The sequence below is a fragment of the Ovis aries genome, chromosome 11, assembly GCF_016772045.2.
Source record: "Ovis aries strain OAR_USU_Benz2616 breed Rambouillet chromosome 11, ARS-UI_Ramb_v3.0, whole genome shotgun sequence".
Taxonomy (NCBI): Eukaryota; Metazoa; Chordata; class Mammalia; order Artiodactyla; family Bovidae; genus Ovis; species Ovis aries.
In genome coordinates this window covers 35,415,863-35,429,853 of record NC_056064.1, presented here as the reverse complement: position 1 = coordinate 35,429,853, position 13,991 = coordinate 35,415,863, and the positions used below count along the sequence as shown (strand labels likewise).

The 13,991-nt window shown below is 33.3% G+C and overlaps 1 protein-coding gene across 7 annotated transcripts in view; it reads right to left on the bottom strand.

Moving 5' to 3' along the window:
- SPAG9 (sperm associated antigen 9) overlaps positions 1–13,991 on the bottom strand; it is a 156,344-nt gene that overhangs the window by 108,427 nt on the left and 33,926 nt on the right. For 6 of the 7 annotated variants that reach the window (XM_004012755.5, XM_004012753.5, XM_042255786.1 and 3 more), the window contains exon 2: positions 12,878–12,998. In XM_004012755.5, coding sequence (XP_004012804.3) covers positions 12,878–12,998 — 121 coding nt within the window. Of the gene's footprint in view, positions 1–4,858; positions 4,942–12,877; positions 12,999–13,991 lie in introns of those variants that run through there. The other variant, XM_042255788.1, reaches the window with a different exon arrangement.

The window sequence follows — 13,991 nt, the reverse complement described above, 5'->3', positions numbered from 1 at the left end:
ATTTCTATCAAAATACCCATAGGGTTTTTCACACGCATGCATGCTCAGTCATGTCCAACTCTTTGTGACCCCATGGACTGTAGCCTGCCAGGTTCCTCTGTCCATGGGATTTTCCAGGCAAGAATACTTATGTGAGTTGCCATTTCCTACTCTCCAGGAGATCTTCCCAACCCAGGAATTGAACCCAAGTTTTCTGTGTCTCCTGCACTGCAGGCAGATTCTTTACCTGTTGAGCAGTCTAGGACAAATAATCCTAAAGTTTTTATGGAACCACAGAAAATCTCAAAGAACCAAAGCAATCTTGACAAAACAACACTAAGGTAAAATGGTCCCTGATTTCAAACTATATAACAAAGCTACAGTAATCAAAACAGTATGGTACTGCCACAAAAACAAACACATACATCAATGGAACAGAATAAGAGCCCAGAAATGAATCAATACTTAAATGGTTAATTAATCTATGATAAAGGAGGCAAGAATATACACTGCGAGAAAGACAGTCTCTTCAATAAATAACACTGGGAAAACTGGACAGCTACATGTAAAAGAATGAAACTGGACCATTTTCTTACCTCATATACAAAAATAAACTCAAAATGGACTAAAGACTAAAATGCAAAACCTGAAACCATAGAAGTCCTAGAAGAAAACATAGGTAGAATGCACTCTGACATTGGTCTTAGTAATTTTTTTTTTAATTTATCTCTTCAGGCAAAGGCAATAAAAGCACAAATAAATGAGTAGGGATATATCCAACTAAAAAACTCACGTAGAGCAAACGAAGCCATCAACAAAACAAAAAGGTAAGCTACTAGACGGAAGAAGATATTTGCAAATGATATGTTGGATAGGGGTTAATATCCAAAACACATAAAGAACTCATATAACACAATTATTTTAAAAAACAATCTGATTAAAAAATGAGCAGAAGACCTGAACATTTTTCCCAAGAAGACATACTGATGGCCAGCAAGCATATGAAAAGATGCTCATCATCACTAATTATCACAGAAATGCAAGTCAAAACCACAATGAGACATCATCTCATACCTGTGAGAATGACTATTATCCAAAAGACAAGAAATAACAAGTATTAGAAAGAATGTGGAGAAAAGAGAACACATGTACACTATTGGTGGGAATGTTAAATTGCTACAGCCGCTATAGAAAACAGTATAGAGATTCCTTAAAAAATAAAAAACAGAACCACCATACGATCCAGGAATTCACTTCTGGGTATGTATCCAAAGAAAATAAAAACACTAATTCAAAAATATATACGTACCATAGCAACATTATATACAATAGCTAAGATACAAAAGCAACCTAAGTGCCCATCGACAGATGAATAGATAAAGAAGATATGGAGGCTTCCCTGGGGGCTCAATCGTAAAGAATCTGCCTGCCAATGCAAGAGACACAGATTCGATTCTTGGTCCAGAAAGATATCACACACCGAAGAACTACTAAGCCCACACACCACAACTCCTGAGCCTGTGCTCCAGAGCACAGGATGTGCTGCGACTACTGAAGCCCGCACACCCTCGGGCCCATGCTCCACAACAAGGAGCATGTTATGGTGCACAAAAAGGAGCCTGTGCACCATAACTAGAGAACAGCCTCTACTCTCCACAAGTAGAAAAAAGCCCACACGGCAATAAAGACACAGCGCAGCCATAAACAAATAAAATCTTTTAAAAAAAAGATGTGAATTTACACACACACACACACACACACACACACACACACACACACACAGTGGAATATTGTCCAGACATAGAAAAAAATGAAATCTTGCCCTTTCAGACAACATGCATGAACCTGAGAGAATATTACCCTAAGTGAAATAGACAAAGACAAGTATCTGATGATCTCACTTATTTGTGAGATTAAAAAAAGAAATATAACAAAATATATAGACTCAGAGAACAAACTACTGCTTGCCAGAGGGAAGAGATTTTTGTGATATATAAAAATTATCAAATCATTCATTATGTTGTAACTAATATAATATTTTAAGTCAATTATACTTCAAAATAAATAAAATTAATGAAATGGTAATCAGTTTCTCTAGCATTAAGTATCATCCTCCTCTCCACTCCAGTACAACTACTTAAGATTCTACTTATTTGAGGCACTTAAATTGTTTCTCTAGCCCATTAAAATTAAATATGTTTTTTCTTTTGTATAGTTACAACCAGATGTATTATACAAATCAAAACAAGAACACTAATTTATTACCTGCTACCTTGGACAACCATATTCAAAAGAATATGATTCAAAGACAGTGCAAATATTAAGATATCTACTTCGCCATTTATGAACTAGTAACTAAACAACTCAGAATGCCAATGAGAATCTCAAGGAATATCTTCTTTCAACTCTACAAAGCTAGGTAGAACTTCAGACAGCCAAGGAAGACTTTTGATTGCTTCTAGTTCTGAGACTGAGAACCAACTGCCTGTTTAGCATGATAAACAGACAATTAAAGCTGGGAGGCTAGTCATAAAATGTATTATATCCATATGGACTATTATTCACCCTTAAAAAGGAATTAAATAACAATAACACTACAACGTGGATGAATTTTATGCTAAGTGAAAGAAACTCATAAAAGACCATATACTGTATGATTTCATTTATATGAAATGTACAGAACAGGCAACTTCATAGAGATCACAGTACCATACAGTACATTACTACAGGCTAGGGAAAGCCAGAAATAATGAGTACTATCAGGTATGGTGTTCCTTTCGGAATGATGAAAATGTTCTGGGGAATTAGATATGACAATGGTTGTACAATTTATGATTATACTAAAACCATTGAATTCTATACTCAAACGGTGGATTTTATGCTACACAAATTACATTTTTTTAAAGGAGCAAGGAGTGTCATTCAAAGTTTATCCTTTACCATAGGTATCAAAAAAGTATATCTCAATTTAATAGTAACTTATTTTTTTAAAAAGGAAAAGTTAGCGAACAAAAAAGAAAATCTCAACACTTAGTGTTTGTTGAATAAATGAATGTCCAGCAAAGTTTTAAAGTGATAATAAAAATTAAACCAGAGTAACCCTAAAGTTATTAAAAAATCAGATGAGAGTACAAATCATAAATGCTCTATTTTCATTAAAGTTTGCTCACCTTCTCTTCCTCAGATTACTTACTCACAGTAGAAGGAATAGGCAGGTAGATGGTTGCTTAGCTTTTAAGTACATCCCCTCCCTTGCCTCAATACTTGAGCAAAATCATGTACCATCTACTAAGGCTTTTAGGCTAAAGGAAAGATTAGCCAGATATTATTACCCAAAGCAGTTTCTCTCTTTTCATGGGATACAAGGCTAGACTACATATTTCAGCCTCTGTAAGTGAGCTTCTAACTGAGTTATACAGCCAGTAGCAAAAGCTACGTGTGCTACTCCTAGGCCTGGTCCAGTAAAAACCTTCCACATACAATCCTCCATGCTCTTTCCCTCTTCCTCCAACTCAATGTAAGTATGACAAACTTGGAGCAAAATTGGAAACGGTCTGTGTCTCCAAAGGAGCCACCCATGTATTAGAAACAATCGATTTAAATTTCACATGGGGAAAGAATTCCTTGGCAGTCCAAGAGTTAGGACTCAACACTTCCAGTACCATGGCCCAAGTTTAACCCTCTGTTTGGGTAATACGGCACAGCAAATAAATAAGTTTCACATGAACAAAAAATAACATATAACATCTGAGTCATTATATATGTCTTTTGTGGCTTATTTGCTACAGCAACTAACTAGAGTTGCCTTAATTCATACATTAGCTCACAAACATGCGTTAAAAATCTCTTAAAAGACATTCTAAATTATCAAAGGTGTGTCACCCCACGGTGCTAAAGAATAGTTTATATCTTTGTTATTCTGGATGATTTTCTGAATATTATTTTGGCCATTATTTTCTCCAACCTAACATTTCCAGCAAGTATCCTGACAGAAACTATCTATGGCTTCCCACATTTCATGTTTTAACTGTACTATGATTGTGAAAATCAGTATTATATTTTTAGATATATGAGTTAACCACCAAGATCATATACAAATTAAGAATCTTTCACTCTTTTCTCAACATACTACTTAGATCAACACAACAGCATAGTCATTGGACTGACTCAGTTTTCTCAAGGCCAAAGTCACATGAGATGGTATAGTGTTTAAATGACAAGTACATTTAAATGTTGGGAAGAGCCATATCTTCACAGTCCTGAATGCCATTAAGTAATCAGTAAGGAAATGAAAAGAAAAGTAGAAGGGATGGGAAAGTGGGAAAGAAAGGCCCATCTGGGCAAAGATGGTAGACAACCCCCAAAATCTCAAGTATCATAAAGCTAACCTATACCTATATTATTGTATCATATCTGAAGATATGAAGAACAATCTTAAACAAGAAAAGATTGTTTCTAGTCTAATAGTTATCATGTGAATCCAAACTTCAAAATAATCTCAGGAAAAATCCTAAAATCATATCGTTTTACTCAAACTAGCCACAAGCTGAGATTAACTTGAAATAAACAAGATTCTGTTCATCCTTCCTATCCCAAAACAACATACAACTAATCTGCCAATTTTTAAGCTGTTAATACTCAATGGGAGAAAAAAATAAATCAAGGGATCAAAAAAATCAAAAAACAAAAAAGAGTAAGGGGGGAAAGATAAGAGAAGAATCAAGAGACTAATTCAAAATGTTTCCCTTAGAATAGCTAATGAAGATACTTTAGCCTCATTTTAATTGCTCTTTCTTTCCATTCATCTTTCCAAAGAGCAAGAGGATATGATTAAGGCAGGAAGAGCCACCTGCTCTACCTGCTCAAAATCAGAGCTTACCTCCTTAGATTGGTGGCCTTTGCCAAGTTTGGAACACCTTTTCCATCTGTTGTCTTCTGCCCCATCAGACTGCTGATAGGCCTATGGGGGGAAGAAAGAGAAACAGACCTGCTAGAACTCCATATCCAACTCATTATTTGCCTTCTCAAAAGGAATCATCAATTCTTACTATTCAAGGAAGGCAGATAATCCAACTGTTACTTGGCCTCAGAAGACGGACACTGGTCTTTCAGAAGCTTTCCTTGAACAATTTAGCATTAAATGTCTCAACAGGTAAGCAAGAATCAAATGCTCACTTGAGAGCAAACAAATCAGACACAACCACATCAAAACAGCAATTAAAACCTCTGCTCTGCCAATTAAGTCCTTCACCATGTCCCTAACCTTCAACAAAAGATTTTTCAAACAGGTATTATATACCACCTGAAGTCTCTTTGTAGGGAGAATCCATGTTTTCCCTCAGCACATGTTCCTATGTATCATCTTCATGATCAAGAACTACTTCCTCATGATCAACCAAAAACAGCAAATTCATTTTCTCTGATTTAATCTTCCAAATTTATAGAAAAACAACTTGGTACCTTCCTTATTCGTTTCTTTAGTAAAGAAGAACCAAACCATTCATGTTTATTCTGTTCTCTAAGCTAAATCACCATCAATTCTTTAATTCTTACTCATAAAATTAATTTTCCATGAAACTTTATTCTAGATATTAATTATGAACTTCAACCTTAAGTTTCTCAATCAACAACACGTCTACAGAAACCAAACACTCCAAATACAGATAAAAAAACATAAAGCAGATCTGCAGACCACATAGGTATTACCTGATGAAGCAGAAGCAATAAAATGTTAGTATTTACATAAATACTATCTTGTATATCTTGTGCCAAATTGTTTGCTTCCCTCTCATGTACTCTTTTAAAAAAATCCTTATATAAGGCCTATTAAATATACAGAATTCTTAGTATTGCAAAGAACTAGATTCAAGTTAAATGAACTATAAAAAACTTTCTATACAATAAAATTTTTGTAATTTTTTAAAATCAGGAAATATAAATCTAAACTTTAAAGCTACCTTAACAAATATGCTTTCAACAAAATATAATCATCATATCTCTTTACATCATTCTAAAAATAATGTAGAAAGGGACAGCCTACTGACAAAATAAAATTAAAACAGAAGTAACTTATTAGAGTATTACTGAAATTCTGAAAGTATTAACATTCTTTACCAATTGCAAAGTACAGTAAAAATGCTGATAAAGCTCTATATTGGCCTCAAGCTATTTTTTTTTTAATAACTTTAAAAAATAGTGACAGAAAATATTTAGGTCCTCTCAACTATTAACATTGGTGTGAAATTATACCTGTTAGCTGAAAAACATTGTTTTTTTCTGTGTTGTGAAAATTCTAATTTATCAACCATATCATTAAAAGATAGCCCTTACTTTAAATAATAATTTTCAAATGTGAAGTATGTTTTAAGCCATTTATTCCTTTAAAATTAAAAATGTTAATGGTTTTACTGCCTTCCCATTATGTTGCATCTCATGATGTGCTAATTCTTATGACCAATAAGTAGAGTTCTCTTTCCAATAAGTGTTTCAGGTAAAGACTTGAAGGTATTTTATTAGACTAAAATCAATGCCAAATTTGAAAAGCAAATACGGGAGACAGAAGTGTAGAAAGGTCAGAGTATAAAACTCTACCATAAAATGTTTTCAGGTGTCAAAAGCATTTTTCCATTTAATTTTTTTTAATCCCCGCCCCTCCATTTAATTTTACAAAGTGGATTTTCATTCAAAGGAAGAAAAGGAAGAATCAGAGATTACTTAGGTAGCTTAAAATCACTAAATCTTGCCATCTTCTACACAATTCAAGAAAAAAGCCATCTCTTTTAAACTGGAGGGCAACAAAATTTTCCCAAGGAAAAAATCAAATAAATAACAAACAGTTCTGTAACAAATCTGGGGGCTAATATGTTGTAAATAAAGACTCAAATTCATAAGTTATAAAAAATTAAATGGAGTTTGCTACTAATTCTTACTTCTCCAATTCTGTACACATTAAAAATGGCCAAACACTACTAAATACCAAAAACCACTCTCTGTTCCTATTCTGACCCACTTCTGTAACTTTGTTCATGTTCTCTGACCTACTTCTGAGCCACCAGGGAAGCCCAACTATATCCTAAGAAAATTACCAAAAGAGGGCAATCCAGGTGTGACAGAATTATTCACTATAATATGATTTGCTACAGTAGGGAAAAATGTCCAGCCAACCAATAGAAATTTTTTTACTTTTTTTTAAATTCACCTATATTTACTTTTTACCAATTCATGTATTCCTTCTTTCCAGAAAGGATTTTAGGTATGTCAACAATTCACTATATATGTATAAAATTTGGACCAAGGAAAAAACAATTTAAATACACCACTCAAGTAATATGGCCCAAACCAGTTGTTATGGTTGTACTTCAAAAATTTATTCTGAATTTCTGAGTAGCCAAGGTAAAAAACCAAAGTAGCCATTAAATAATTCTCAGAGAAAAAGAGAAAGCAAAGTTCCTCAGGGAAAACAATAATTGTTAATAGATGGCATAGCTTCCGGATGATGGGTGAGAGCCCACATTTAAAAAATAATTATTAAACATTAAATGCATGAACATTCACATTATAGGGGTCCCAGAAGGAGAAAAGAGAGAGAAAGGACTCAAGGAAGTATTTGAAGAGATAATAGCTGAAAACTTCCCTAACATGGAAAAAGAAATAATCAACAAAATCCAGGAAGTACACAGAGCCCCAGAAAGGATAAACCCAAGAAGGAACACACCGAGACACATAGTAATCAAACTAACAAAAACTAAATATAAAGATAAAATATTAAAAGCAACAAGGGAAAAATGACAAATTACAAGGGAACTCCTATCAGGCTATCAGATGATTTCTCAACAGAAACTCTACAAGTCAGAAGGGAATGGCATGACATGTTTAAAGTGACAAAAGGGAAGAACCTACAACCAAGAATACCTACTTAGCAAGACTACCTACCTAGCAAGACTCTCCTTCAGATTTGATGGACAAATCAAAAGCTTTTCAGACAAGCAAAAGTTAACAGAATTCAGCACCACCAAACCAGCTTTACACAAATGCTAAAGAACTTCTCTAGGCAGAAAACAAGAGAAGGAAAAGTCCTACCTACAGAAAATAAACCCAGAACAATTAAGAAAATGGTAATAGGATCATACATATCAATAATTACCTTAAATGTAAATGGATTAAATGCACCAATCAAAAGACACAGACTGGCTGAACAGATGAAAACATGTTCATGTACACACTTCCACTTCCCACATCACTCTGCTTGACACCCCCCCCAAATTGTATGTAATTATTTTTTATTGTTAGGTTAATCATGTTCCCATTATGACTTGCAATTGCAATCATCTTTCATTCTTTGTCTGGTTATTGATTATGAAAACTGATAAACATCTTTTGCTATTGTGATTATGTAACTATTATCACTTAATATCACTGTATCATGACTGGTCAACAGAATTAGAATTCTATATCCGAAAACTACCATTTAATAGAAAAACGTGTAATCACTTTTTAAAGTCCAGATGTCTATCAGAATTATCTTGGAACTTTTTGAAAAATACAAATGCCCAGGTATTGCTTTTTTTTCAGAGCTCCAGATGTGTTTTAATGAGCAGCCATATTTAAAAACAACTGGACGATATGAGGATCTTTTACTTTTATCTAGTTTGTTTCACTTTTTCCATTTCATATTCAGTGTTCCCATTTCATTTAGTTTGTTTTCCAATTTCTCATCTTTCTTTCTTATGTTCTTTCTCAAGCCTTTATCTAGTGTAGTACAAAAGCTTTTGCATACATATATCTTTAAAAATATGCATCATATACATATATTTTAGAAAACTTACAAATTTTTGCCTAACTGAAAAATTTATGACATTTTGCTTCCACTTGTTTGACTTAGTATGAATAGAATGCTAGATTTCTAAATTAAAAAAAATAGATACACAACAAGCAACAAAGGTCTACTGTATAGCACAGGGAACTATAGTCAAGATTTTATAATAACATATAATGAAAATAATTTCAAAAATAACATGTGTATATGTATAACTGAATCACACACACACACAAAAGAATTCTACTTTTTGAAATTTACTAATGTTTTATCTTTCTGCCAGTTTTTCTAAGTGTCCTATGGATGTCTAATAATGTATAAGATACAAAATTTTAAATATATTTGTGTAGGATATGATATTAAATATAAATCTATATTTAAATTATTAACATCATTCAAGATGCTCTATTATTTTTTCTGCAGTTGATAAAATATTCTCAAATGTTAACATAATTATATATTTTTTCTTTTCCCCTATATTTTTTCTGATTTTTGCTTTATGTATCTTTCTTGTTAAGGTGTCTAATGGTTTATGATGTCTATCTTCTTTGTGAATTGTACCTTTTACCATTAAAAATATTCGTTTCATTCAAAATAAATGTTTAAAAATAATGATTAAAGATTATACAATAAGGAAAATACTTACGATAATGTTTAACATACAAAATTATATACACACTATGTAGTGATATAAAAGCATGATACATATGGAAAAGATGGGATGGTCATACACATAACCTTTTCTCCCCACAAAATTATGATTTCCTTTACTGCAATGACCATACCATGCTGTTCTGTGCCAAAACATACCTCGAGGCTGAATGCTAGGCAGACAGTAGTAGTTTAATATTTTTTAACTTACTAAACTGTCTGTACTTACTTGACTTAATCAAGATAGTATTTGGTTTATAAAAATAGAAATGATCAGTATATAACAGAAATAATACAAAAAGTATTTTCTGATGAAGAATTCATTGCTACCACTATCAATGGCAAGGTTGACTGTAAACACCTTTCATAGCTGAAGGGCACCAAAAAAGCCTCAATCCACAACTTCCTTATACCACTCCATCATTTCAAATTCTTCCTTTAAGGCTCACAAGATGTTAACTACCAAGAAGTGTTACTATTATTCTCAAATAAAATAATATGCATCCTTTTAAAACATGCTTTATTCATGTTTGAAAAGCCAGAATATTTCTTAGGTAGTTCAAACTTTTTATAAGAGAGCAACCAGAAATCTCCAAAATCAAACATGACCATAAAATTATAACAAAATTTTTGTATCATCAAAAATTTAAAAATCATACCACAAAAACCTGATAGATTCCACAGTATTAAAATTTGTCAAGTATGTCCTTTAATTCAGTTCCTGTTTCTTGACTTTTTCTTACTTCTCAAATAGCAAGTAACTACATAAAAACTTTCCCTTTTAACATAAGCAGTAGTCTGAAAGCAGAACTTGGACTTTCACTAAGACTGCTTTTTACAAGGGGTATGTGTCCTCAAACACGATATTGTTATCATATGGACTCAAAAAATAGTACAGAAAAAACCGATCCATCCTTCTTCTCTACAGGTATCATCATCGGTAATTTCTTTGGCCTTAAATGCTTAAATATAGATGTTCAGAACACTAAAAAACACATTTAAAAAAAAGATGTTGGGTTACACTGATTCTAATAAAAATCACTACCCAGTCTTAAAATATAAAATAGTAGAATTAAGATTAAAGTCCAGATATTCTGTATCCTGTTATACAAAAAAGAATTTATATACTCTGACCTCATCCATTTATACATGCTTCCATCTTTTTGAAAAACATATTCCCAGTCCCAGTTTTCCCATAAGATTGAGCACTGAAGATACTTTAAAATTACCTCTTACCACCAACTTTGTTAAAAAACAAACGGGCTTTTGCTTCATATTGGAGACCTGGGGGAGCAAAAGCTAAAGCAGTAAAATGAAAAAGGTCAAATTATGTTTCCCTACCTACCATTTTTTTCAGATGTTTAAAATGTGGTAAAATAAAGAGAAGAAAAATTTTGGATATTCTTAGATTTCATATCATACTCACTTAGAGAAAAATAGAAGAGAGAGGAAAACAAGTACATGGAAAAGATAAAACAGATTCCCAAGTATCAAAGGAGAAGGGAACAAGTTCCAAAGCATTCAGAAAAGGAGACTCATGATAGCCTTAACTCATGGACCAAGAGATTATTAGTTTTGCACCTGAATGGTCAATTTTGATTAACCACAGTTTTAAGTTCTTTAACTGTTATTTAGACAAGATTTATTTCAAATTGGAAGAGCAGGAAAAAAGCAGAGGATGACAGACATCCAGGGGGAGAAATTCTTAGAATATTATATTAATAACAAAAATAAAGTTGAATTTTCAGTCAAATTTAGCTCAAGACCATATCTAATATTTGGCGAATAATTTACTCATTCCTTTCATAAAGAATTGTCAATTATTTTTAAGTGACACCGTATTTTTAAAAATTGTTGTTCAGTCAGCCAATTGTGTCTGACTCTTTGTGACCCCATGGACTGCAGCACAACAGGCCTCCCTGTCCCTCACCATCTCTCAAGTTCATGTCCATTGCCCAAGTTCATGTCCATCACATGGTAATCATGGTAACCAGTACAGTACTTCTGAGAGAGCAATGAGGGAATGGATACCAAAAAATATGACAATTCCAAAAAAGGTAGGTATGACTCACTAGACTGGATAAAATATTAATTTTTAAAGCTACTGGTATTATTGCTTCTTGGCCTTTTGGTTAAGATCAAGTGTAAAAGCTACTGTTATCAAGTATAAGGTAATTCTTCCTTTAATAATTTCCTATCACAGAAGCAGCTTATTTAATGCATCAGAAGATTCTAGATAGGGTGTTCCTTTCAAAGCCAAAAGAAAATTTTTTTACACAAAACTTGATACTCCTCAGAAGTTAAGAGGAAAACGTACAGGTAAAAGAATGAGAGGGTAGTTCTGTCGCAACCATAGCTTTAGTGTTTTGTTCTAAAATACGTCTCTGATGTGAAAACACAATCAGGTTAGTTAACAAAGGTGTCTACGAGCCTAAAAGACATGGCACATCACTCATTTTGTCTCATTTTGTCTGCCTTCCATTACCAAATATCCATGGCTCCCTTCTGTGACATCTGCTTAATAGCCAGTTCTCCTTGAATTCTAAAATGCTTAAAACACAAAATTCTAATGATTCTAAGTTTAGCTCTACTGAACTCTTCCAGAGTCCTAAAAGCAGCAGTTACTACACACACTCTAAGCCTGATGAAAGTTATTCTTCATATATGCCAGTCCTTTTACAGCAATGCCACTATGTGACCATAAAGGGTGATGTGGGAAGAGTAACAGCTGGGCATCTCTTGTTCCCTAGAATTCTAAAAGTCTACAATTCTGGGAGAAAAAACTGGAGAGCAACCTGCCTGAATTAAATATGAAAATATGCCATGATGTTTCTTTTTTGAATTTTTACTTAATTAGGTCCACTTTCATTAGCCAAAAGGGGGGACTTGTCTATAGAATTACAGACAATCATTATTTTTGAATCAAGAATATATGAAATTATATTAAAAATAAAATGATTTTGAAAAATGACATTCTGTACCCCTAAATGCCCTCAGTTTTCCATTAGAGAGGAATGAAAATTCAGTAATTTTTTATACATGCTCTGAAGCTAGAGTTTCTCTTAATTTTTAAATTTCAAAGCAATACAGAAACCAACAGAACTTTGTGTTGCTGATTAAAACTTGAAGAAAGGATCCACATGTACACACTCGAGAATCCTGTATAATGGATACAGTATAATGTCAACTACTATTCAATGTAAACTACAAACAAAACCCGAGAGGCAAAGTGAAGAAGAGAGTCCTGTAGGTATCTAACTTGGGGCATTTCCGCAGACATGGGGACACCATGAAAATGTGAACAAAAAATACTAAAACTAGATCTCAGATCTCTCTCTTGAGTCTGGGGTGACAATTCCATGCATATTTTTGGACTCCTAGTCAAATGTCAGGATGAGTTACCATTCCACTCTTTTAACATATTTTACTTACTCTGGTCAGCATAGTTTTTGGCCTTGAGTTCAAGTTGTCTTGTTTGAGATTCTAAAGATTCCACTCTGGTCTGTAAATCTTTTTTTTCTTGTTCTTGAGAGTCTTCAAATTCAATGAATTTCTAATAAAGAAGAAAAATATATTATTTTCATTAGATAAATGAAACTTATTAACATTATAAACTCCCATGTTTCTTGGTATCAAGAATCACAATTAGGCATTAACTACTCAAAACAGTCTCATGGAAAGGTCTAGGGGACTTTCCTGACAGTGCAGTGCTTGAGATTCTGTACTTCTACTCAGGGAGCATGGGTTTGATCCCTGGTCAGGGTAACTAAGACCCTACATGCCTCACAACATAGCCAAAAAAATTTTTTTTAAAAATTAAGGTTTAAAAATCTCCAAATATAGAAGGGAAAAGATGACAAAATAATGTTTATGAAAATGTATCTACTTCATTGTAATATGCATTTCAAAGAAAATATATAAATCTTTTAACTTAGCCTATAACATGTAAAACAGAAAAGTACAGAATAATGAAATATCAATAAATATATATTAAATGATTCTCTGAATAATGAACAGTCTTCTAAATTACCTGAACCACGTGATAGCATGTGCTAGAAATACCTCCATTAATCAAATTTACTAAAATCACTCTCATTATGGAGTTATCAATGAATCTCTCTTCATCTTGTTTTATGAACTGTTTTATCTGCATCATCTGGCAACTGACTACTCATTTCTCCTTAAAAAAATTTCCCCCAATTTGATCTTTTCCTTGTTTTCCTCCCACTTTGCTGATTGCTCCTTCTTGGTCTTCATTCGTCCTCTTGTCCCCACTTTCTTAACGCCGGTAAGCTCAGTCTCTGCACAACTCTTTTTCTTCGTCGTTTCTTCTTGTTACCTAGTGACCGTAATGTTAAATGCTAAATGAATGCTAACAACCTCCAAATTTCTAACTCAGTCTCTAGCCCAGATCTGAATTCTAGATTTGCAATGTTCAAATGCCCGCTGGACAACTTCATCTGAATGTCTAATAAGAGCCTTAGGGCTTCCCTAGTGGTCTAGTGGATAAGCATCCAACTGCCAATGCCAGGGTTCAAGCCCTGCT